The 26510-nt window shown below is 41.6% G+C and overlaps 1 protein-coding gene across 2 annotated transcripts; it reads right to left on the reverse strand.

Moving 5' to 3' along the window:
• Nucleotides 1–254: 254 nt before the first annotated feature.
• ZFYVE21 (zinc finger FYVE-type containing 21) lies at nucleotides 255–26510 on the reverse strand. 2 transcript variants are annotated; one of them, XM_065403013.1, is made up of 8 exons: nucleotides 26332–26510; nucleotides 22889–22939; nucleotides 18334–18502; nucleotides 15677–15752; nucleotides 12285–12376; nucleotides 11255–11308; nucleotides 8462–8604; nucleotides 255–629 (listed from the first exon to the last, which is right to left on the reverse strand). In XM_065403013.1, the coding sequence occupies exons 1-8, from the start codon at nucleotides 26461–26463 to the stop codon at nucleotides 594–596; spliced, it is 753 nt and encodes a 250-aa protein (XP_065259085.1). In that variant the 5' UTR covers nucleotides 26464–26510; the 3' UTR covers nucleotides 255–593. The 2 variants fall into 2 exon arrangements, with proteins under 2 accessions (XP_065259085.1, XP_065259086.1); XM_065403014.1 differs by lacking the exon at nucleotides 11255–11308.

Here is a 26510-nt window from a genome sequence, read left to right on the forward strand (position 1 = left end):
ACGTTCATACAACCCAGTTTGTGGTATTTGATGAAACTTATCTTTAAAGTGTTTGATCACATGTTGAGAACCCAAAATGATTTTTTTTATAAAAGGGTATCTAAGGCAGATTTCATTGTACATTGATCTTCAACATTTGGATAAGAAAAAAACCTGAGATCTATACCCAAAAAGCTATTCTCTGTAGAAGAGACTTACAAATACATTTGTTTGCTGTTTGTAGCCAACAAATTAAATACATATAGTATACATAATTGGTACTACAAAAATTGTGCTATACATTTTAGCTGTAGTGCAGGTCATACTTTCATTTTCCATATTAAGTGCCAATAAGAAGACAACAAAATATAAAGTCTTAAACATGAGGCTATGTTTAAAGCATTAATTGTATACATATTGCACACTAGATAAGTGAATACTCATGGTTCCAAAATACTCACATTGCATTTGCCAGTGCTTACATAGTGAACCACATTTGCGGTAGAGAGGGGTTCATAATACCAATTACATGGATCAAAGTAACTAGCAAAAAGTGAGAAGCGGTTTTTCATAGAGCTGGTCTCTTCCCTCAGATCTCAGACAACTTGCTGCTGTTATTGGTCCCGGGATTCATAAAGGAGTTTTGCTGCCTATGATTACAAAAACAAGACATATTGCAGTTTGCTATATAGGCACCTCAGTGGTAAATAACTGAAACTTAAGGCCTCTTAGTCTTCCCCAAGAAACTACTGTAAAGCCAAAAAGCTGTAACTTGTTTTCAAATCCTGGCCCTTCTACATATGTATAGTTTTCATACATGGGAGAGAGACTAAACCATATTCTAGAGCTTACTATCATGGCACAACATCAATCAGAATTTCAATCAGATTCTCAAGGGGTAAAACTTCAGAATTTCATAAATAGCTTGCAATCTTTAGAACAGTTTGTCATGACAGACCTGCCAGATAACTGATAATTTCTTTTTGAGAAGTCATTTAGTGATGTTGGCTAGGTAACAGCTTTCTAACCAAGTTGCTTATCTTATGTGGACATGCATCTTGTCATTTGTATTTCAAGAAATATTCCTGAGGAATATTAGATCAGCCTTGGCACTGAAAAAAGCATTATCTGTTGGGGGGAGGGGGTAAAGGGGTGTTCTATGAAACAGTGAGTACAGTGGTAAACAGCCTTTGAAAGGGTCTTTCTACAAGAGTGATCTGGCCTGTTTCCATGTGAAATAACTCAATATATTTTCTTTTAAACACATTTTTCATAAGCCTGGTGTTCAGTGCCATCAGAAATGTTGATTTAAGTGATTATAGAAAGCTTCTTACATAGTAAGTAGATGCTACATGATTTTTTACAAACTCTAGGGAGGATTGCCAGAAATTCTCAACTCTGATTTCTTGATCAAGTTTGAGGTACTATATACCCTCTCTTGTACCCCCAGCTAAACCAGGCTTAATAAAAGCCTAGCCCAAAGAGATAGCTACTTTTTCCAGGCTGACCTCAGGCAGACAGCCATGCGTGTTTAGGGTAGTAGAAAATGGATTAAACAGCTGTGCCTTGCGAAAAGCAGAAGTCAGTACACGCTGGGCCTTCTGGGAGAGATGTTAAAGGAAGAAGCAAACTCTCTTCCTTTCTTGGGAGAGGACAGGAGGGAGTGCAGGAGGGGTGCAGATGGGGGCTCAATATGGGGTTGGGGGTGCAGGAGGGGTGTGGGCTCCGGCCCAGTGGTGCTTATCTCGAGCAGCTCCAGGGTGGCAGCGGGGCTAAGGCAAGCTCCCTGCCCGCCCTGGCCCCGCACCGCTTCCGGAAGTGGCCAGCATGTCAGGAAGTGGCTCCTGGGGGTGTGGTGGGGCAGGCAGCTCTGCCACACGCTGCCCTTGCCTGCGGATACCACCCCCCGAAGCTCCCATTGGCCATGGTTCCCCATTCCTGGCCAATGGGAGCTGCAGGGGAAGTGCCTGCAGGCAAGGGCAGTGCACAGAGCCCTCTGCCCCACCCGCTCCCCCAGGGGCCGCAGGGACATGGTGCTGGCCGCTTCTGCGAGCAGGCAGGGAGCCTGCCTTAGCCCCGCTGCACCACGGGGCTGGCAATCCAGCGGGCCGGATTGAAAGCCCTGATGGGCTGGATCCAGCCCACAGACTGTAGTTTACCCTCCCCTGATCTAATAGGATAATCTCAAAGTGTTAGCTTACTAGTTTAAACAGAGTTCTTTTCATGTCGATTTTTAACTTGAACAGTATTTCTCACATCGGGACATTTGCTTATTTTTAACCAACAATTTATTATTAATTACCCAAAACCACATTGAGTAATGAACTGTTGATTATATACTAAATAGACACAACCAACTGTGTGTACCACATACACACAATAGGCTTGCAAGCAATTATCACAGACTACAATTGAGGCTCAGTAATTATATTAACGACCAGTCAAATTACCAATATTTCTTATTACATTTACTTATGATCAACAATTCTCAATTCTTTAGTACCTAAAACATCACACTTCCAAAGGTGCACTTGTCTTTAAGGCACTAACCACAATCCTCTATTAGACTAGTCCAAAAGGGACAAGTTTAGAATGTTAAAAGCAATTGCTTAAAACAATTCTTTTCAATCTCTAATTCCTTTAGAAATCCAAACAAATTGATCTTAGATACGATTACTTGAGTCTCACTAGAGTGTGTAGATTCAGCAAGGTAACCTACAGTTATTTATATTGAAGAATAGAAGGGGAAATACCATGTTTGAAATTAAATTTCACCACCTCTGCTTATCCTCTTAACCTTGGGATGAGGGAGAGTCCTTTCCACATGATTGAGTTGGGTGGTGGTTGCATTTAGGATTCTGCAGCTACTTGTGTTAGGTTCTGTCAACTCTGAGTACATCGTGACCTCAGTTTTATACACCCTTGTTTCAGCGCTCATTGGAGGGGGCCACCCTCCAATTCCTATAGGACACATACCAAGTAGGTACTCAGGTTTGAGCTTTACTTCTCTGCTGCTTCCATTAGTATCTAGTACATGGTTGTGGTGTATAACAAATGTCTTTAATCCTTTTCTTAGCAGAGGCTTTAAGTTTGAGTCATTTCAAAAACTATTTCATTATTTGCCTGCACAAATTGGGATCCCCCATTCTAAGCAATTTCTCTTAATATCCCAAAGTTATACCCTGCTGTACATCTTTACATTTCTCCTTCCTTGTGTCAGTCATTTCCTATTACTTAAAGAGCTCAACAATTTGAAAGGATTGTTGGTTTTATTGTAATCTTCTAAATATGGAGGACATACTCCATACATTCTTTGATTACAATATGCATTTCACATTATTTAGGACTTAACAGAACAAGAGTCATTTTCCACATACAGGATATAGATCTGACTCACAATGCAAACAAATGTGCCATTTCTAATTTGGGGTGAAAGATGATTCACAATAAATTTGATTTACAAGGAAACAATGTACAGTTTATAATTTGGGATGAAAACATGTGGCTTGGATTTCTTGGGGTAACAGCCCAATTTAACATTCAATTTTATAGCCACAGTTCTAAGTTGTTCAACTTGCAGCTTCCCCACCCGTCTCTTTTCTTGACCCACTCAATGTGCAACAGGCCACTTTTGTTTGGAAATTCTGAGTTCTTTTTAACTAGGGAGAGAGAGAGAGAGGTTTATACATATGCATATTAGGAGAGATTCTTGCCTAGGTGATTAACAATACTTATTTAGCTATTTTAGTTTCTGTAGCTGGAGAGGGGAACACTCAAACTTGGCTGATCTGTGGGTCCTTACTGTCACATGATGTGAACCATTTTCTTATTGTCCTCATAGGTAGATCTTATTTTGAGATAAACAGAGGTAGATAACTTTTCTAATTTGAGGGCAAGAAGGAACAATTATTAATTATTCAAGACATGTCCCATATATCCCTTACACTCCTTATTCATCTAATGATTGCATTTGCTCTTAGCCCAATATCATACTGTGAACTTACATTCAGTTGGTTATCTCCCATTACCCCTAAGTCCTTTTCCCAGTCACCGCTTTCTAAAATACTTTCCCCCCCCCCCCTCAATCCTAGGCTTCTTGGTTCCTAGATGTACAACTTTGCCTTGAGCTGCATAAAAGACGTTATTCAAGTGAACCCAGCTTAGCCCAGTTCAGATCACTCTGTGGAACTGACCAGTTATTTACCACTCCAATTTTGCATCATCTGCAAGCTTTACCAGGAATGACTGATCACTTCCAGATCACTGATAAGATATTGAATAGCACTGGACTAAGACCACATTGCACTGGAAACCCTCCCAATGGACTATGATTCCCCACTTAGAGAGCTAGCCAGTTTGTGATTTATTTTATGTGCTGCAGATTCTGTATAGTACTGAAGTATTAAATCAAATGCCTTACAGAAGTACGCCAGTTACCTTGGTCAACCAAACCTGTCATCTAAAAAAAAAAAAAAAAAAAAAAAGAGTGACAAGGCTTCTTCCATAAAACCATGTGATTAGTATTATGTTACTGTGCTTTAATTCTTTACTGATTGCATCCCACATCAACTGCTAACTGTGGTAATTATGCACATGTATATCAAATAGAGCAACAGATGAAGATTAGATTGTCTGTCCCCGTGTAAGAGGTGGTAACAGCTGAGCTGAACGTTCACTGCCAGTAGCCCAACATGCAGAGCTTGGATTTGGCAGTTTTGACACTAGCCCAGTGATACTCAGACCTCAGTGGTTCAGGAGCCAAATTAGTGATCAACATTATCCAAGAGTCACAATAGTGTGAATTCATTGTTTCATTTACTATTTTTATTATATACACATACACAGCAAAATGATTGACCAAGTATTACTTTATCAACTACAATTGGTTAATATAGTAAAAGCATCGCGAGTGGTTATGGTTTTAATATCATGTGCTGCAAAGAGCCATAGGAGACACATTAAAGCGCCACTGGTGGCTTGAGAGCCTCAGTCTGAGTATCACTGCTCTAGTCCCTCATTCGGTTAAGATTTAAGCTGAGGCTCCCTACTGGAATTTTATTATTTTCCTGCTTAGGAATACTCTCAAGCTGCATGTTAAAATATCTGTACAAATCAGTGAGGTCTTAGATTTTTTACTAACTGTTCTAGAGTTCAGGAAAAGGGAATCAGAGGAAGAATAGGCCTGGAGTGACCCTTCCCTCCCACTTAACAGCTTTAATAATGGCACAGAAGTGGAAGTTTCCATAGTAGCAACTGACTGATTTTATGGGAGAGAACTTCTTAAATGAAAATGTGGAAGCTTTCAATATGATTTCAGGACACTGAGGAAGTTTTAGATTGACTTCAATTCACACTTTCAGGGATAGGAACTTGCATTCTGATTTTCCTGAAATACTCTTAAGGAAGGTGGCTTGGGAATATTAAAGTTGACTATTTCAGACTATGCAGCTTAAAATAAATGTAACACACCCATCTAGTCATTAAGATAACTCATTATCTTAATGAGGCTAACTCATTCTGCCACTTTCCCCTTCCTTTTGGAGGAACCACACTGCCACTTGAAAGAAACTGTTACAGTAGTATGCCCTTGGCTTTCGTGACTGACATATTAAACAGACAATTAATACATCTAAGAACCTGCCTCATCTATATATCAGATGCGGAGGCAGTCTCAGGCTCATCTAGGATACAGAGACCGTTACCTGGCTGGTCAGGGCAGATGTGGAAAAGTTGCTCTGACCTTTTGCTGGAGTGTGGAGGAGTGAGTCAGTCATAAGCAGTGCTCACTGACCCACACTTGGAAAGCAGGAGGATCTAGCCTTTAATTATTAAGGAAGGGTTTTTTTTTTTTTTTTTTTTTTTTTAAATACACACATGCCAGTATTAGTTTCTTCTCTGACAGAGTACATCTTTGCTGCCATAGTTTTAAAAAGGGGGCGGGGGGGGAGAGAGAGAAAGGGGAAGCTACTGAACTGGTTGGTGGAAGTCACTGGCCGAGCACTTGGAACTATGTTTTGTTGAAGTGCTAAACTAGCTTTTGACTGTAGTAGCCTCTTCTGCAGGTGCATAGGAAATATTTTCTTTTCAGCTTGTTCTACTAGTTCAAAGTTAAGAAACAGACCAGGAGTTAAAAGCAGTAAAGCTTGTTTTCCTCTTTCAATCCATGAATTAAAGTGAGGTGTAAGAGGATTTTGTCTACTAGTTCTAATATCTTGAAGGATATGGTGACCAGAAACAATCAGTTCAACTCACTAGGTACAGATAATACTTTTGTTAAATAAGTCACTTAGTTTTGTATATCAAAACTGTATTGAAAATCCCTTTTCTTATGTATCCAGCACATTTAAGGTAGTTTGATTTAATATAAAAATTTTAAAAAGTGATATTTGTGCATTTTTAATTTAATTCTAATTTTCATCCAAATGGAGCTTTACCCAAGTCTAGTAAATGTATCAATCACCATTTTAACAAATGTAAAAGTTAATCTGAATTAATTGCAATTACATAGCTCAAAGTGTACAGATATGTATCCTCAGCAAAAAGTACCACCATATTTAGTGCAAAGGTGGAAGTTACTTGCAAATCAACATGTTTGAATGGTTACTGACCAATAAGAATCAAACTTTTTATTACGAAAATAAGGACAAATGCAAAGTAAGATTAAAATAGATTTAAATCAAAAAGTTTTCTGCTTGCTGATTTAAATTATTTAAACCTGATTTATGTCACTTTGATTTAAATCAATCCACTCCGCTTTCCAACATTAATCTAACCTTTAAACCAAAATCCTTTCGGAATGTGTTATGGCTGTTTTTAATATGTATTTGCAAAATTAAAATTTTATTTGGAATTTCCTTAAGGTTATGGAGCAGCATATATATCATGGTAGCCCCCAGCAGTCCCAATCAGGATTGAGGTCCCATTGTGCTGGATGATAAACAAAAAAAGTAGTCTTAGCTGGGAATCAAAGAAGTTCTAAAAGCCCAGGAATCAGATCTTATAGAGGATGCAGTGTTTCAGAGCAGTTATGAACTATACAGATTTTTGCAAGTCATGCAGATGCTTATTCTCCTTAGTTTACTTGTCAATTCACTCTGTATTGTTAATTATACCCCAGTATTAACTGTACCCAACTACTAATTCTAGTAAATGCAAAACAGATTCACATTTTTATTGAAGATCTGGAATAACACCAAATCAACTGAAAACCTTTGCAGATGACACAAAAAGGTTGAGGGAGTGGTAAACAATGAAGAGGACAGGTCACTGATACACTCCTATCTGGATCATTTGGTAATACAACTAACTGTGAACATATACAGCTATAAGCAAATAATGTAGGCCATGTTTACAGTACAGGAAGCAGTGACTGAATGATTTGGGGGTCATGGTGGATAATCAGCTGAATATGAGCTCCCAGTGCAATACTGTGGACAAAAGGGCTAGTGAGATCCTCGAATGCATAAACAGAGGAATCTCAATTAGGAGTAGCAGGTTATTTTACCTCTGAATTTGGCACTTGTGAAACTGCTGCTGGAATACTGTGCAATTTTTAAAACAAGATTGGATGTTTATCTAAAAGATCTGCTCTAGGAATTATTTTGGGAAAGTTCTATGGCCTGTGTAACATAGGAGGTTAGACTAGATGATCACAATGGTCCCTTCTGTTCTTAAAATCTATGAAGTATTCCAAGGTCCCTCTATCAATTTAGCATTAAGAATAAAGATAACTTTGGAACTTAGAGAAACCAAATTCCTGATTTTTTAAAAAAATGTTACAGTATGAAAGATATGGCCATCTGGTCTGGTTTCACTGATTTATAACTGTTTCACAATGCTGACGTTAAGGTTTAGCAAGATTATGTTCTTCCCCTGCATCTGGTGTTCTGTTAGTGTATTAACATGCCCTGTCTGCTGCTGTTTGATATATTTTATGTATTATCTCACTCCCCCAGTTACTTAGGTCTGAACACACAGTGCACTGTTCTTAACCATAGATATTACAGTTTTTTGTTGTGTTTTTTTGGTTATGAAAGTGAACTCCAGGATTATTACATAAGAACTAAGGGAAACCTAATGCAGGTTTTGGTATTTTTGTGTGTGACTAACTTGCATACAAGATGAAACCCTCAGAAGTGAAGGCTCTAATTTGTAATCTTGTCAAATACTGAGTATCAATCAATCCTTGGCATCTGGAAATCCATTTACCACCAAATATTAAAGCCCCAGAGTAAAGACCGTTTCCTGTGCTTGCTGTAAGCACTCAGTTTCCCCCCCCCCCCCCATTTAGATGCCAAACCAGCATGTTTTCTAGACCTCAGCAGAAGCCAGTCCTGTAGTCAGAGTATGGTCTATCTAGTATAAGATGGGTTATGGCCTTATTATATTTATAGTACAGTCACAACTAGTTGTTTTGCACACAAATGGTGACCAAACTTAAGGTGATCAATTTTAAACTTTAAATGTATTTTACACACGTTACCTTATGCATAGCTGCTAGCCAGGCTGCTGACAGCTTCTTGTTAGAATTGAAGTCTTCACTGGCAGTAAATTTCATCTGTGTGAGCTCCTCTGACCCTGGTGCCTTATACTGCAGGAGCATACCTGTGGCACGAGTATTGCCTCCTGAAAAGGGAAAATTAAAGTAGAGTCCTGAACAAGCAGTAGGAGAACAAAGTATTTAGCCACTTGAGAAACAAAAGAAGGGATGCTCTGTCCATAATCACCAATATAACTCATTCCCAATACCACTTAAATGCTTTAAATGGCTTGCATTAACAGCTGCTGCTATTGTACGCTACTGTGTGAGTATGAACCACAGTGTGTTACCACAACCCAAAGCCAAGAATGCACTGTCAGAACATCACTCAGGGAAGCTAGCAGCAAAGGGAATTATTGCTGGAAATAAAGCTATTTATACACTGACATTGCAAGAACACCTTTCTAGCTTGGAATTTTTTTAAGTGTTAAAAGTCTTAAAAATAAAGTTCATGGCAATTCACCACAGTATCTTGCAGCTTGCAAACAATGGAAGTTGTTATTCTTGTGAGATTTAACCATTGTTCATATTTTAATTAAAAAAAGAGGGGTCCTTGCTTGATAGGAAGTCAAGCTCACAGCGCTGAAAGCTTTCTGGTCTCTACCAGATAGGTGGGAGGGTAGGTGGCCTCATGGTGGAAGCCTACTGTGAGGCCAAATAACTCCTGAAAGTATCAGAAAATGGGGTGTGTCTGCCACAGAGGATGGCTTCACTCAAGGAACTGTGTGGGAGAGCACCCCACCTTATAGAATTTATATTCTAGATGTGATTTTAAGTTATGATATTATTAATAGGCCATCCAGTAAAGAAAAGGAGGGAAGTGAGGAATCAGGTTAGCCTAAAAATCAAGAAAGGTTAGTATGGAGTAACATGTACCAATGGCCATAGCTTTCATACTGTAATGTTTTGTTTGGGGCATTTAGTACACTATTATAGGGTTAACTAAGTCACCAGAACCTTCAAAAACCAATCCCCTGCAAGTCACCTCACCTGCCTGATCCAATGCTCCTTATGCATACAAAGGCCTCATTTATTTCAATGAAAAGATTATCTGCATATGGGGTAGGGCCCTAAGGGGTCAGTATCCTTATGGCACTATGCAAGAGAAATCCAGGCACAAAGATAATCTTGCACTAAGCTTCTGACCACAAGCCCCATAATTACATTTATGAGTTAACATGTTTTTCAATCTCTTTGCAAAAGGAGCAATTAGATTCCTCTGCCCTCTCCAATTTACCTAGTTGGATTATAAAACTGAGTGCCTAACTTTCACTGTACTGGGACCTTGACCAATTTCAGATTGTTGCAAACATGATTACGTGACACTGATCTGATCTACCAGTAAGCAAAAGTCAGTAGTAGGTTACGTAAACAATACAGCACACAGCAAGACAGGAGAAAAACAAATATAGTAACCAGTATTTTCTCTTCATGATTTGCTTAGTCACAAGCCCATCTTTCCACCCAAAACAAAACAAGCAACCCCTCCCACACCACTTGGGCATAAAATAAATAGCTTCTCCCCTCAAAAAGGCAGACAATCCTTATCTTAAGAATCAAATCATGCCAAATGCACTGACTGTCCAAAATTAAGGTTTTTACGAAGATCCACTTTTAAAATCTCATGACATGCCAATTACATATGCAATACATTTCATGTACATATACTCTACATACCCAGCTACACAAGACAACTGTTAAGATCATATATCGAAGCAGAATAGCAAGATAACTATCCATTTTGAATATGCACACTTGCCCATGTATTGTTACCAAAGATACTTAAAGAAAATCAATTTATTTACAATATTTCGTTATGAGGACTAGAACAAAGCTTCCAACTGGTGCTCAATAATTTCTATTGCGATTTCACCACTGCTTTTGTCTAGAAACTGGCCCAATAGCACACTGTTTGAGCACCAGTATTTTCTCTTCATGAGACATAAGTGGAAGAAACTAAACTGCCTTAGTTATAGACCTACAACTCCAAAGTGATACTAAATTTTGGTCACTTTTTGTATGAAGTGTAAGTTTGTGTTTCCCTAATTTGGCACGTTAATTATGGGTAGTTTTTGCTGAAATTGCAGTGATGCATGCTAAAGATATTCTAAAATAGTTTCCAATGTCAAGGCTAGTGTTCCCTGTAATTGCCTCTCCATGAGGAATGACTGCCAGAGATCAAGTTTAAGACTTATGAGAACAGTCTTTTCTGTTCCATTTCCACCACTTCTTATTCTATTCCTTCCATTTACCCATTCCCTCTGCTTCCTCATTTATTCTATAATTGACATTCAACACATCCACACCTTTCTTGCTCTATCCATCCTCCCATCTTGAGCAGCAGTACTTTGGTCGCTTCAGGAAGTGAACGCTCTAGTGCCCACCCATTTGTGCAGCAGGAAGTGAGCTATGCATAGTGCCTGTCAGCAAGGGGAATAGCCACAAACATATGATTTAAGGGAGCCCTGATCAAGGCAGAAGTATTTTAAGTCTTCCTCCAATAGTCAAAATGTTCTCCACTTTAGAATTTAGATTGGATAATTTCTGTGTGTTCCTATTCTTTCTAAGGGCATCACACAAAACACATGTTTAAATCTAACACTTTTAAACACAGGTTGCCCAAAATTAATTTCAATAAGATCTGTAGACAGCAAAGAGGAGAGGAAGAAAGCAGCACTGAAAAGGGCATCATAACAGCATGCTCAGGTGAATCAAGTTCACAACAACATTGCTGACCTTCAGTAATGTGTTGGCTCTCCAGAAGGCTGGTATAAGTGTGAATATCTTTTTCTACATCAAGAAGGTAGGCAAGCAGTGAGAAGAAAAATTAGTCAGAAGAGCAGTGAATAAGGAAATTAAAGGAGCAATAAGTTACACTCAAATAGCCACACATTTGGTTGATTTGAATATAAGAGTTAGTTCATTAGACAGAAATTACAGTGACTACACTGCTCCCACATTCCACGGATGTGAGATTTACACTGAAAGTCCAGTCGTACTTGACACAATTATTAATGGTAAAGAATCACTTTTGAAATCCTTGTTCCCATTTTTTATTTAGTGTACTCTAATACTGGGTTTGCGCCTGATGAGCGTATTTTGTAGGACTTGGGTAAAAGTTAGTTACCCCATTCAGATTTCGGTTGGCCACAATCAGGGGTCAGGTGAAAAGTAAAACTCTGCATGAGTGTTTGGTTAACCACATACCAGTCAGATGTAGTTAACAGTTTGTTAATTTGATAATACTAATTGGTCCCAATCTCTGGTTAGACTCTTACTTCTTAACATGTTAGAGATAACATCCTCTCTGACACTGCATTTTCATCAACTCCAGAGTTTGTCCCTTATAATGTTGGCTTCAAGCAAAAGCAGGCCACAGCTGGGTCCTGATACTTTCCATTCTGATGACCAAAGTTCTTCCCCACCACTACCCCCAACTCAATCAAGAGTGCATCTCTATGGTTCAGCAGTGGGAAGTGACAGCAGGGCAGATGTCCACCGTCACTTGATTCAAGGTACAAAGTTCTACTGGGTTGAGGATCAAAAGGTTAGAAGTCAATTCTGAATTCTTGAGTTTTCTCTAAAATGCTACTGTGAGAAGCCACAAGGATAGGCTTCCAAATGCTGCTGCTGTACTCAGAGTGAAATGAAGCACCCATATCTGAGCTGTCGGTGTAAAAGGTGGTGTATTGTTTTATTAGGTTACAGAAAAGCATTGGAAATTCATAACTTATGACCATTAGTTTAGATTCATTGCAAGATTTACCTCCAGGAGTAAATCCCTCTGTAAGTATCTGGACAGTTGAAATCTGTGCAATTTCAATTTCATAATGGCTGTCTCCATCCAGAAACAGATATCTACACAACAGAAGAAAACATTGCTTCTTACAAGCGTGTCAGTTTTCAAGTTTACAAAATAAGTCTGATTCAAGAGAAACAACAGGTTCTACCAACAGTATCCTGACAATTTATGTACTTTAACACAAACCTCACAGGGATTAATTACTACAGTCTTAATCGCAAGCAGTAAAGATAGGAAGAAAAGCTTTTAATACAAAAAACCAACTTAATCAACCAACCAAAAAAAGAACTCCCCCCCCCTTCTGATCTTCAGTTAAAGCCAGTTGAAAGCTATGGGCCAGACTGCCAGGTGCCTCTTGCAAAACTTCCTGCAGAGCATCCTCAAGAGGGAAAGTGACTGAGGCTTTTTGAAAGACATTGTCGATCTATAATCTGAGGATCACACACAGCTCTGTGGAGGCTGGAACCTTATGCATGAGTTCAGTTTTTAAAATAAATATTTTGAAATAATTTTTTCAATGGTTAAATTTTTCCTCTCATGCCCTCTCAACCAGTACCCTTCCCATTACTGTTGGCAACACATTATTTATATTCCAATAGCACCTACACGTCAACTAGGGTTGAGATCCCACTGTACTAGGCACTAAACAAACACACAACAGAAGACTGCACCTACCCCGAAATGGTTAAAACAAAACAAATGAACAAAAACTACACACAGTACGCAAAAAAACCAAATGAGAAGTCTGGTGGCACCTTAAAGACTAACAAATTTATTTGGGCATAAGCTTTCGTGGGTAAAAAACCCACTTCTTCCCCATGAAAGCTTATGCCCAAATAAATTGGTTAGTCTTTAAGGTGCCACTGGACTCCTCATTGTTTTTGTCGATACAGACTAACACGGCTACCCCCCGATACTAGACAGCAGGCAGTTTGTTTAAAATTACACTACGATTTCTTTTCACTTTTATTCACAATCAACCAACCATCCCTCTATCCTATCCACCTCCAATAGAGGAATACTCCACCTCCCTCTGATTGTAGGAGTTTAAATTAAGAAACCTGTCAAAATTATCTGAAGGTAACTTCATGGCTGTTTCATCTCCCACACAGGAACTTCCCTTCTCCCCCAAAGAAAGGGACAGGGCACTCACCTGGTCTTTTGCACGCCACAGGTCCACTAGCAACCAATCACTTCCATCCCCCACTGAGGCAAGGGGCCCTACACTGCCGCTCCATTCTTCCTACCACCTAATCCCAGAACCTTGGGATCAGCAGATTCTCCTCTCCTCCTCCAGAACTAGGCTTTTGTCTTTCAGAAGAACTCTAAAATTCACCCTTTCTTCAGTATCTGTTTCCAAACTCCTAGTCCACACGCTGGTCCTCTCCCATCTTAACTTTGCAAGACGTGCCTGTCATCATCCTGAGGATTCTGCTTGTATATTGTACCTCTTTATCCCCAGCATTCATCTGATACAAGTTTTTGCAGATTAAAAGCTCTGAGGGGGTTAAGGACAATCTTCCTTTGTTTGTACATCACCTTATAGGTTTTGGAAGCTACCAGTATACAAATAAAAATTAGACTAGTCATGTGGACTGTACAGTAGGCACAGTATATAGAATTCATTTCTTATAGACAACCAGTTAGGAGACAGCAACAGTCTGTCACTACCTGCCTAGCCAGATTCAAATTAACTGCTTACATGCAAAGTGCTTCATAATATTCCATCATCAATTTCTGGCGCCACCCAAGCTTCTTAGGGTATGTCTACATTGCTAAAAAACACCCCAATGTAAAACAAAAAACAAACCCACCACACGCACACAACTGCAGCAACGAGTCTCAGCACCCAGGTCAACTGACTCAGGCTTGCTCTACAGGGCTAAAAATAGCAGTGTAGGCATTCCCACTCCTGCTGGAGGCCTGGCTGAAACCTGACAAGGGGGTTGATCTCAGAGCCCATGCTCCAGCTCAAGCAGGAACATCTACGCTGCTATTTTTAACCCTGTAGCATGAGCCCGAGTCAATTGACCCAGGCTCACATTCACTGCCGTGGGTCATTTTTTGCAATTCAGACATACTTTTAGTGTAAATTTTTGCTGTGATCAGCAAGGTTTCAGTAGCAAAAAAAAAACCAGACTCTGATGATGCAACATATAACAATAAGCCCAAAAGGGCTTACCCTTGGCTCATACCTAGGGCCCACCGTGTGTCACTGACTGTGAAATAAGCCCTTCCCCATGAAATCTGATCTCCCATTTGCTGCTGGGAGTGCCCCAGCCAGGGAGCTCTTAGCTGTGAGTCCCTGCTGGGCTGGGGAGGGACAGGACTTGTCCTTCCCTTGCATAGCAGCTCTGGGAAGGAGGGTGGGAGGGAAAAACATCAGACCCACCTCTGAGTGCCTCCCCCTGCTGCAGGAAGCTTCCTGCCCAGCACCGGATGTTCCTGCAGCTGGCCGGGACTTGTGGAGGTGGATCAGATATCCCCCTGCTCCTGGGAGCATACCAGTCAGGGAGCTCTTAGTTGTGAGTCCCTGCTGGGCTGGGGAGGGACAGGACCAGTGTTCCCTCTAGTTTTTCCCAACCATGTGTGGAATGAATTTTGTTATGTGCACCAATATGACACATCACCTCCATATCGGTGCACATAAAATTCATGTGGTGGGGGTAGGGCTGAGGGGTTTGCAGTGTGGGAAGGGGATCAGAGCTGGGGCAGAGGGTTGGGTGCAGGGGTGTTAGGACTCTGGCCGGAGGTGCAGGCTCTGGGGTGGGGCCGGGGATGAGGGGTTTGGGGTGCAGGAAGAGAGGACCTGGGTGTGAGGAGAGGTCCCTCTCCCTGCCGCGGCAGCTCCAGGGCTCGGGCTGCAGGATAGGCACCCCTTCCCCGGCAGATCGGGTCCGGGCCGCCCCAGTTGTGCCTGGGGCCGGGCTGCAGCAGAGTTGGGGCCAGTGGAGGACTGTCCCGGCCGCAGCAGGTTGGGAGCTGGATTAGGTTAGGGCCAGGCATGGCAGCTCAGAGAGTGGAAGATCAGAACCACTTCCGGGTACCTTTTGGGTTGGGACCCCCATGGTTACAACACCGTGAAATTTCAGATGTAAACAGCAGAAAACGTGAAATTTACTAATTTTAAAACTCTGGCCATGAAATTGATCAAAATGAACTGTGAATTTGGTAGGGCCCTACTCATACCATGTACTCACTTGCTGATTCTGGAAACATTTTAGAGCACATAAACCAGCAGGAATGCTGTAGAGGCAACATTCAAGCCCTCATGAAGAGCAGGGATGGGAAGATTAAACAAAGATTTAAAAACCTAACCAGATTTAACAAGTGCAGTTTCCATTCACATTTCTCACCTCTGGTTGTTGGAAAGTCGACAAACCATCATCTCCGATTTTTCTGATGTTCCCCGAGCAACAGAGAATGTAGCACCTTAGTAGGAAAAAATCCCCAAGTATTTATTCAATTATTCAAATGCTAAATTTGTAATTTAAGAAGCAAAATTAGCGTATCAAAAACTTTTATAAACTTTTGCACTTAATGCACCTATCCTAATGGCTTGAACACTAAGCTACGTTATGCTCTCCATTTTACCCAATGTATCTTAAAAGTCTAATCCTGAAAAGCACATCAAAAGAGTTCACTGTTACCATCAGCAGCAAAATGGTGCAGTTGTAACTAAACATCCTGTGATCAGTTAATATTTCTTCTCCCATGTGTTACTCCTGGAAGAATTCTGTGCTACTGCGCGCATATTTTCATTTTTTTGCGCAGAAAAAAGCTTCTGCTGAAATGTTGATGCAGTTCTGCCTTTTGCCCACCAGAGGGCACTGTGGTGCAGAAACACAGCAGCAGCTCCCAGCCAGCTAGGGAAGAGAACGAGCCTGCCTTCTTCGCAGTGCCTGTCAGGCTAGGCCCAGAAAACTGGAGCAATGAGGGAAGATAGCATGGGGCTGTTGTGGGGGGGTCAAATAGGGGCTCATAAGGGCTAGTGGGGGAGGACAGACTGGGGCAGGGGCTGAATGGGAGTTGAGGCACAGGGCCACAGGGGGGAGGGAGGTGCAGGGCAACATAGGGACAGTGGGTTGCTGAATGGGGGCACAGAGACATGAGGACAGGGAGTGCAGAGCCACATGGAGACGGGGAGAGGGGGGCGCATGGCCACATGGGGACGGGGCAGATGTGCCTGACTGAATGGGAGAGGCTAGGTGTCAGCCAGGGTCTGCATGGGGGAAGCTCCCTAACAATCCCTCCCAACCCCCCCAAAAAACCTGTTCAATACTTTTCCCACCCATACCAAACAACCCTCCAAGTTCACACCCAGGCGCCTTCCCAGCAGTTTACTTCCCTCTCCCTCAACTCCTCCATTACTCCTGACTCCCCCAAGCCTTTGCACTGCTTCTGAGGGGTGCAGGAAATAAGGTTCTGTACTGTAGTTTATATGAATTATTACTCAGTTCTGTATTAATATGCCTAGTAAGGAATCTATTTGTCAAAAAAGATTTCCTGAATCTTTTTTGTTGTCTGTATTGTTACAGATATACTTGCTGACAGGTATTTTGAAATAAATGACCAAAAGTAATTGAAACTGGTGTGATTATATTATGCTACTTTGACAAAATATGCAGAATTTTAAAATACTGTGTGCAGAATTTTTATTTTTTGGCCCAGAATTCCCCAAGGAGTAATGTGTGTAGATTGTTGTAGGTTTACTTGATTTAAGGCACACGATCAACCTCAAAGCAAGAGGCAAAGGACAATATCAAATGGTTGTGGGACAGTTTCCTGCAGCTACACGGGACCATTTTTGCCATCAAATATTGCAGTTAGTAAAAATACTATTGAAACTTTTAGAAAAGTGTACAGAATATACAGTGAGATATAAAGATTTTATTGGCAGGTGGCCGTTCAGTTCAGGACTGCCCCATGCTCAGATTTTCTTAGTTACACCAGTGTAAGTCAGGAGTTACTCCATCAAAGTTAATGAAGTTATACTGCTATACGTGAGAAGAATAAAATAATCCCCTTACAAATAGTTTGTTTAAAAGCCATCTGTGCCTCACCCCCAGAGCACATTATAGAATAACCAGTGCATTACGTTATACGTAATCCATGTGTAGATGTGTTCGGAAAGCATGTTTCCCACCCCATGAGGAGCACTAATTTTGGTTGAGTCTTTCACAAACCAAAGAGACCAAAGTGTTAAAATTCAAATGTAAGTGTTCTATAGAAATTGGTACATTCCTTCCTATGCTCATGGAGCTGTAGGACATCTCACCAGGAATGTGCATTCTAATTAGAGGTGTGCTCTTGCCTAACTACTGAAAATACCTATTAAAGTCACATTCAGCATCCCTTGAAAGACATGTTCCCAATTTTAAATAGTCACAGGATATTTTAAAAATTTAACAAAGACCTATCAGATTCTTCATTTTTAAAAACAGTACAATCAGGGCTCCAGTTATATTTCATACTGCTCTTTAAATCTATTCACAATTGACAGTTCAGTGAGAATCACAGCCACCTACACAGTCTAGGGAGGAAGGAGAGAACAGAGGCTGAAATGAAGTTTGAAGCATGTATTCTCTCTCATTATAAGACTTCAAAATTGTTTTCTTTACTGTTAAGAGTGTATTTGATCCACATTGTGTGTACAGGGATGTGATTTAATAAAGTGCAATATTACAAGAGAGCTATTACCATGCCCTCATACATTCATCAGCTAGTAAGAGGCATTAGAGTTCCTTTGACTCTAGAAGCCGAACTTTTAAAATATATAAAAATGAAAATCTCATCTCCGAAGAACAGATCCGGCTGGATAACAAAATAATGGGCAAACAAGAAAAAAAAATGACAGTGGGGAAGTATTTCAAAAGAGATTTCTAGAGACTGCAACATAGCACCTTACTTGACAACATAAGGGAATTAGTTCTGCTATTTATCTCATTTGTTTGACACTCACTTGAATAACTACGTACAAGATCAAAACAACAGTTGTGCAGGTAGTACTTACCATTCATAAGCACTTTAAGCTGCTTGTCATAAAATTCTGTTTCTTTCTGAGAGATGAAAGCACATTCAGCACACTGGCGCACAGGATCTACAAAGCACATACGAGGCAGAGGCACTTTTTTACTGCAGCACTTGTCACAAAAGCACTTCCCACATCTCCGGCAATGGTGCTAGACCAAAAAAAAAAAAAAAAAAAAAACTAATATTATAAAAGATGCAATTAATAAGAGCTGATAACATTACCACATCAACACTACTACTCCTGAAGCATTGGCATGCACAAGAGAAACTAGGTGAGCAAGTAACAACAAGATACACAGAGGGGAAAAAAAATACTAGATATGGCTAATTAAGTGTCACATGATTCTAGAGATAGTAAGAAGTGCTAAAATGACATCTCTGGAGAATGGAACTCTAAAGACGGTCCAGCATGAGCAACAGCAGTGCAAGCTTCTCCAGACACCTGAGCACTGTGCTTCAGGTCTGACCAGAGTGAACAAGGGTGAAAAGAAGTCTCCATGGACCATTAAATCCTTGTCCTCACTGTCAACAAGACTGCAAAAATATAATGGTGGTTTGCACGTCCTCTTCACTTTCCATGGAAATTCCACTGGGCTCCATCCTCAGCCCACTCCTCTCCCTCCAAATATTTAATTCCATGTCTAAAAGTGACAGAAGCAATTCCAGGTTTTATAGACTGAATGATCAGTTAGTAGAACAAGAAAAATTCTACAAGTGTCCAGTGAAGTTGGGATAATGGCAAATCATTTGCAAGTGTGATAAGGCCTATTTCACAGCAATTATAATTTCACAGCCTGTCGACATCAGCGGCTATCCCTCAATACAAGGATGATACCTGCCAGGAGGAAAAGTCATAGATGAGACTTAAGATAGCTGAGGAGTCCTATCTGTGCTCTACAGGTTTTTCCACATACATGACAGGGGGTTGTTTGGAGAGAGCACAACTGCTGGCCGGGATATTGTACATTTTCCTTCTGCCTGTGCAGTTTCCCAGCCTTGTGAGCAAGGCAATTCTCTTCAAAACGTCTGAGGCTTGATGTATGATGCGATGCCACTGCAGTCTATTGCCAGCCAGCTCTTCCCAATTTGTTGGGTCAACACCTCCCTTCTTAAAATATACTTTCAGGGAGTCCTTGTAGTGTTTTTTTGCCCCTGTGGGTCCTCTTACAAAGACTAAATTGAGAAAAGAGCATTTGCTTCGGAACACAAGTACTGGCCATCTACACACAATGACCAGCCCAACAAAGTTGATGTTTCATAATCTTCGCCTCAACATTGGTGATGTTAGCTGCAGAGAGAATGCTGGCCTTGGTGCAACAGTCTTCCCATCTAATACGGAGAATATTCCTAAGGCAGCGCTGTAGGTGCCACTCTAGATGCTTAAGATGGCTTTGGTACATCACCTAGGTCTCGCACCATAAAGGGGAGTGGGGATGACCACTGCATTGTAGATCAGGATCTTAGCTTCCATTCACAGATCTCTCAATAAAGACACGACGAAGCAACTTTCCAAAGGATATGTTGGCACAGCAGGTCCTATGTTCAATCTCCACATCAAGATAGACTGGGAGAGGTAGCTACCAAGGTAAGGGAAATGCTCAACATTTTCCAGGCATTCACCACCGATGACAATTTGTGGGAGAAAGGGGGCAACTTATCCTGGGACAGGCTGATGGAGCACCTTAGTCTTCCCAATGTTGCGGGAAAGTCCCAGATTATGATAGCACCATAGAAAAGATCTAGGGTGGATTGCAAGTCAGCCTCGGTGTGCATGGGGATAACACAGTCGTCAGCATACTAAAAGTCTGTGATAACAGTCCTAGTGACCTTTGTTTTAGAATGAAGATGCCACAGGTTGAAGAGCTGGCCATCCATGTGATTCTTCAAGAACTGAGATTGAGTAAGGCAGTCACAAATAATCAAGATCACAGCAACATAGATGGGGAAAAAAAGGGTTGGGGCAATAACACAGCCCTGTTTGACATAAGTCTAGACGGTGAATGGGTGCATCTCTAACCCATTAAAGAGGACAGTGCACGGTCATCCCATCATGAAGTAACCTGAGAACGCGAATGAACTTCAACAGACAGCCGAACCTAGACAAGACCTTCCATAACGGTTCACAACTGAGGGAATCAAAGGCCTAAGTTAGGTCAATAAATGCCATAAACAATGGCTGGTGTTGTTCTATACACTTCTCTTGGATCTGTTGTGCAAGAAAAATCATGTTGGTGGTGCCCCGAGACAGTCTGAAACCACACTGGGATTCCAAAAGGATACTTTGGCAAGAGATAGGAGATTATTCAAAAGGATGCGAGCAAGGATCTTCGTGGCAATGGAGAAGAGAGCAATGCCTCAATAATTCCCACACATTAACTTGTCCCCTTTCTTAAAAATGGTAACAATATTGGCCCTCTTTAGGTGGGTTGAATTTTCTCATTAACTTCAAAATCATGCTAGTCGCGAGACTCTTCAGCAATGCCTCATTGAGAGGTTCTCTGACCTACCTGACAACATCAATGTATTTGGATGTCATTGGGAGGAGTTTAAGACCATTATTCACAAGGCACATGCTGAATTCACAAGGCATATACTCCACTCACTGGATTGGATTTGATGAAAATGAGGAAATCCTAGCACTTATTCATCAGAAGAGAAGCACATTTTGCACTTGGTAAAATGAACCCTCTAACCAGCAAAAAGACTCTTATTGGCTTAAAGTTGTAGTTCAAAGGGGGCTGCATGACATCAAGCATCAGTGGTGGCAAGCAAAGGCAATGGAGATCCAGAGCTTCGCCGATCAACATGACATGAGAAGCTTTTTTCAAGCAACAAAAGTCATTTACGGGCCAAGTTCAAAGGACACAACCCCTCTGCAATCTCAGGACAGCTCCACCCTTCTTAAGGACAACGTAGCCCTCAAGCAACATTGGAAGGAGCATTTTGAGATGCTATCGAACTGCGAATCTGAAGTCTCAGCTGCCATCATCCAGTCCATTCCTGAGCATTCAGTAATAGACCCTCTTGCTGACGACCCGCCCCACCCCCCATCTCCTGAGGAAGTTTGGCATGCCATCACTCAGACTAGAAACAACAAGGTGCCAGGCCCAGATGGCATCCCCATGGAGGTCTTCAAAGCTGGTAGAATAGCACTCGTGCAAAAACTTCAATTTCTCAGCTAGTAGTGGGACCCCAAATCATTATTTCCACTGGAAATGATGACAGGCACAATAGCTATTCCTTGTTTGAGATCACAGAGGAAATTAAAATAATTCATGCTACATAGTAAAACTCTCCATGGGAGATGGAGCATGTCAGGCAACCAACTTATGGATCAAAATAAGTTTCAACCACTGATGTGAATAAATGATAGCTTGAGTTTCTGAATATTTCTTTAATTAGGGAGCAAAACTTATGTGCACAGAACTACCAATCAACCTCTCCAATATGCCCATCCTCCTCATTGACCAGCCACATTTACTTATCATAGTTACCAGTCTAATACTTTTAGGATTCCTGAAGATTCCCAGTATACCATATTTAATAAGATTTATTTTCCACTTCGTTACACCATATCTGTTGGGCTTTATCTTCCAAATAACACATTGCAAAACAAGTGTTTCAACCCAAGATGCATCTTATATTCATTTTTCTTCCTTTCCATCAGTGTATGCTAGCAAAATGTCTGTGTAATTAGGTAGTTATGCAAGGAATGTTATTCATAGCTAGAATGACTGTCCTGCTGACTTTTGCACAAACTAGCAATCTAAAACAATTATGTCTCCCCTTCTCCAAGGAGAAACTCCAGATTCTTGGCAATATGCTCCGTCTCCTCTGACAGTAGTTCCCAGTAAGGCAGCACCTTCTCTATGCTGCTTGCTAGTAAAAGTTCATGCAACGGAAGACAACATAAAAGTTAATTAAAATACTCTATATGGATGGACTGAATTACATGCCCAGTGCAGCCCACCTCATCAATTTCAATGAATTACTGTTCATAATTCAACAAAAGAACTATTTTTACTTATAGCAAATGCATCTTCTGCCAATATCTTCACCCATTATTTGTTTTGCACATTTTGTCCAAGTACTTTATAATCGGGCTCTCCCTAGAATCCTAGCCTTGAAAATAAGTGTTCCTAATACTAGACTCTTTCACTCACATAACCAATTTTTTATGCAACTCTGAGTGTACTGACATGAACATGTTTGTCGTTTACTTGCCAGCATTACTGACAACAGCATATTTTGAGAAGTGTTACTTATATGTTGCCTCAAAACCAGCAAAGTATTTTAGTCCTAAAAATAGTCATTTATTTTAAATTTCACAGCAGAATAATAGATTAAAAAGGATGAAGACCTACTCCTAGAGGCGGGAAACAAAAGCTATTTTTAAGGCATGTCAAATTTTGGGTGTAAGGTACTTGAAAGTATCCTTTTGAAAGAGAGGTTTCAACACATTTCAAAACAAGAGTTCACAAAAAAAGTTCCACAATGTAATGTATTTAGGCTTATGTTTTGTTGCTCTCTCTTACCTTTCTGGTTATGAAATCAAACTTCGTTTCACACTGCATACATCTTGGACACTAGAAGACAGTAAAGAGTACAAGATTTATGTACATCTTTATCCAGGTACAATGCACAAGACTAAACATATTAGAGTAATTTCTAGAAAGTTAAATAGCTCTAATGAATTCCCATGCAAGTAATGTCTAAGTAATGCTTGTTTCCTGCTTATCTTAATTTTCTGAACATTTGTGTGGTAGGCAAGTACTATCCACGTCTTACAGAGAAAGAAGAGCAAAAGAAAAAAATTGATTTTCCCTAGGCACAAAGTAAATCAGTAACAGTCAGGATTACAACTCAGGAGTTCCAATCTCATGCATAGTCCATTAGTCCAAATTTGTATTAACTTGTATAGCGTACATAGAAGATAACTATCCATTTATTATACTGTTACACATTTTTAACTCACAATTGTTGTTAGTTTATGCATTATCAGTAGTTAAAATATCTGAAAAATAGCATAATTATCTTGGAAGTTCTGTTCCCTCCTCCGTCTCCCCCCCACAACCACGAAGGCTAAATCTATATCTGCAAAATTTCACTTGCTAGTTTATAACTTTTTCCTAGAAAGAGCTTGGTGAAAGAAAAAAAAATATATGAAGTCACAAATCCCCCCCCCCCCCCCATTAAACATTTGATAAGAGCCAGCTACTCTGGGTTTTGTTGTCTAAACTGGTAACAAAGTGCTTGAGAGAAACTTTATTCAATAAGTATTAGATGTGGTTATTATTATGGCATTTTCTACACAGATACTAACAAAAGTCACCTACTACGTGCTGATCTACAGCACTATTTTACATCACCGGCATCTTTCCTGAGACCCGCATCTTTCCTGAGACCCTCATATTTCTACATTGTTTCAATTCAACACATAATACCAGATAACATTTCAATTACAAAGCCTTGGATAGTATCAGGTTTATCAGCTAGGCTATTAATGCAATGCTGTGTTTGACATTTGGGACAGGTGGTAATATGTTCAGGTTCTGCAACAGCTTTTGGAATTATAAAGACTGTAAACTCTTTAGACCAGAGCCCATCATCATCTTATGTTTGTGCCATGCCTAGCACAATGGTGCCCAAATCCCTGACTGAGGCCCCTAGATGCCAGTGCAATACATATAAATGTATCTAAAATTGAGAGCACAAGGCAATGGGTTGGGAGGTGAAGGGGCAAATGGGGTAGAGGGGAAAGAGAATACTGCAGTTAGGAGCACTGTCCTTCAGATTATATATTAAGCCGAGGTCTCTCTTGCTTTCAGTGACCATTCAGGCGAAATATCTCATGGTACATTTTGAAAATCATGGGATGAAACACTGTGCCTTAGTCAATATCCCCTTGCAACAGGCTCCAAAACAGAGTATCAGAATTTAAAATAAAGCAGGTTGTAATGTTCAAGGTTGAGAATGAGCTAACTGCTAAGCATACAAAAGTTGCTATTTGCCTATTGTTACCATGCTCCCAGTATTTAACTCCTTACTTTGTAAAGTTCTTTAACGTAACTAGAACTTTCATGGTCTATTTTAGAAAGTTCTAGATATTTCAGCAGGTTCCAAATCAGTATCAAAGTTCAATAAGCAAAAACTTAGCTGATGTGAAATGCCACATCAGCTAAGTCACAAACCTCAAATTCCTGAACCACCTACTTTTAACTACAGCTTGATGCAATAAATCACTTATGACATTTAGCAAATTCAAGTACCTGCATTAATCTGCAATTAGCCAGTTCAAAAGAGAGAGATTAAAGAGATTGCTCAACTGTTCAAATTAAAATATTATACAGAATGATCAGAACTGGTCTCAAATGATGAATGTTCTTTCAAAAGATGTACTGAACATCAAACCCCTGTCAGAATGGCTACAGAAATGCACATTTACCTTCACTGTATTATCAGTTCAATGCACTAAACCCTTTAAGTCTATTGCCAATGTAGACTAGCCCTAATAAGTGAAATACTGTGCATTGTTTACAACAGAAAGGAAATACACTCTATGCACAGCCAGATAAATGAGATGCATCTGCTGGCTTGTCAGTTTTTAAAACATGGGCTAATCCAGGTTTCCAGCACATTATTTTGGAGATAAACATAGCAGAAAGAGCAGTGAACTCTTAAAATCAAACAGCAGCAAAAAGGGACTCTAACTTCACTTGCCTTCCCCACCACTATTTAGGAAGCAGATTCACTCACATTTTTTTAAGTCAACCCAACAGAACCCTTTCCTTAGCCATTTCTCCAGCGAGACAGCTTTCTGCACTTACATGAGGTTTTGCCTATAATTATTTTGCCTCAGCAGAGAGGGCATTTCCTGCCAGCAAATATGGGAACCACGTATTCACAAGATGGGACAAGAGACATAGGCAGCCTCAAGATAGGAGTGATAAGATAAAATAAAGAGGGGAGAAAAAAAAACCCTAACGCCCCAATATCCTTCCATTCCAGGCCACTGAGGCTGCTTTACTGGACCCTATACAATAGGGGGACAGAGAGAAGCCAGGGCACAGGCGCATAAGTGAAGCTTTTTTTGAGGGGAGGGTGGAGGGCAGGCTCCTTTGCCTATAGGACTGTAAGAGCCCAACACAAGGGGAAATACTGAGCGCCACTGTAATGAGGGGAGTGGCCCGAACGCCCCAGGGATGGGTCAGGACCTTGGGATCCCCACAGGCACCTTAGAAAGGATTTCACCACAGGTGCATCTGGATAGCAGAAGGCAGAGTCCAAGGAGCTCAATGCAAGGAGTGACGCGGGGGAAAGGGGCTCACCCAGGCGGGTCGGGGCGGTTGGAGCCAGGAGTGAAGGGGAAGACGGACCCACAAGCGGGGGCCGGTGGTGAAGGGGTGTCGAGAAGGGGGAGCCCAAAGGCGGGGTGGGAAGGAGGGTCGGAGCGGAAAGGGGTGCGGGGGAGATGTCCCGCTGAGGGTCGGAGCGGAAAGGGGGGCGGGGGAGATGTCCCGCTGGCGGGGGAGAGGAGGGTCGGAGCGGAAAGGGGGGCGGGGGAGAGGAGGGTCGGAGCGGAAAGGGGGGCGGGGGAGATGTCCCGCTGGCGGGGGAGAGGAGGGTCGGAGCGGAAAGGGGGGCGGGGGAGAGGAGGGTCGGAGCGGAAAGGGGGGCGGGGGAGATGTCCCGCTGGCGGGGGAGAGGAGGGTCGGAGCGGAAAGGGGGGCGGGGGAGATGTCCCGCTGGCGGGGGAGAGGAGGGTCGGAGCGGAAAGGGGGGCGGGGAGATGTCCCGCTGGCGGGGAAGAGACGGGTCGGAGCGGAAAGGGGGGCGGGGAGATGTCCCGCTGAGGGTCGGAGCGGAAAGGGGGGCGGGGGAGATGAGGGTCGGAGCGGAAAGGGGGGCGGGGGAGATGTCCCGCTGGCGGGGGAGAGGAGGGTCGGAGCGGAAAGGGGGGTCGCGCTCCTCCACTTACGTCCTTATCAGGCACCCAAGGCGGCTCGTCTAGGCCGAAAGGGCTGCGGGCGGCGTGGTGCTCTGGCACCATGCGGAGTCCGCTGGACGAGCGAACCAGCTTCTTTCCATCACAGGCCTCCCCGCCCGACATCTTTCCCACAGCACCACCGCTACTAGCCCAAGCAACGAACGGCAGCG

This window comes from Emys orbicularis, chromosome 4 (assembly GCF_028017835.1).
Source record: "Emys orbicularis isolate rEmyOrb1 chromosome 4, rEmyOrb1.hap1, whole genome shotgun sequence".
NCBI lineage: Eukaryota > Metazoa > Chordata > Testudines > Emydidae > Emys > Emys orbicularis.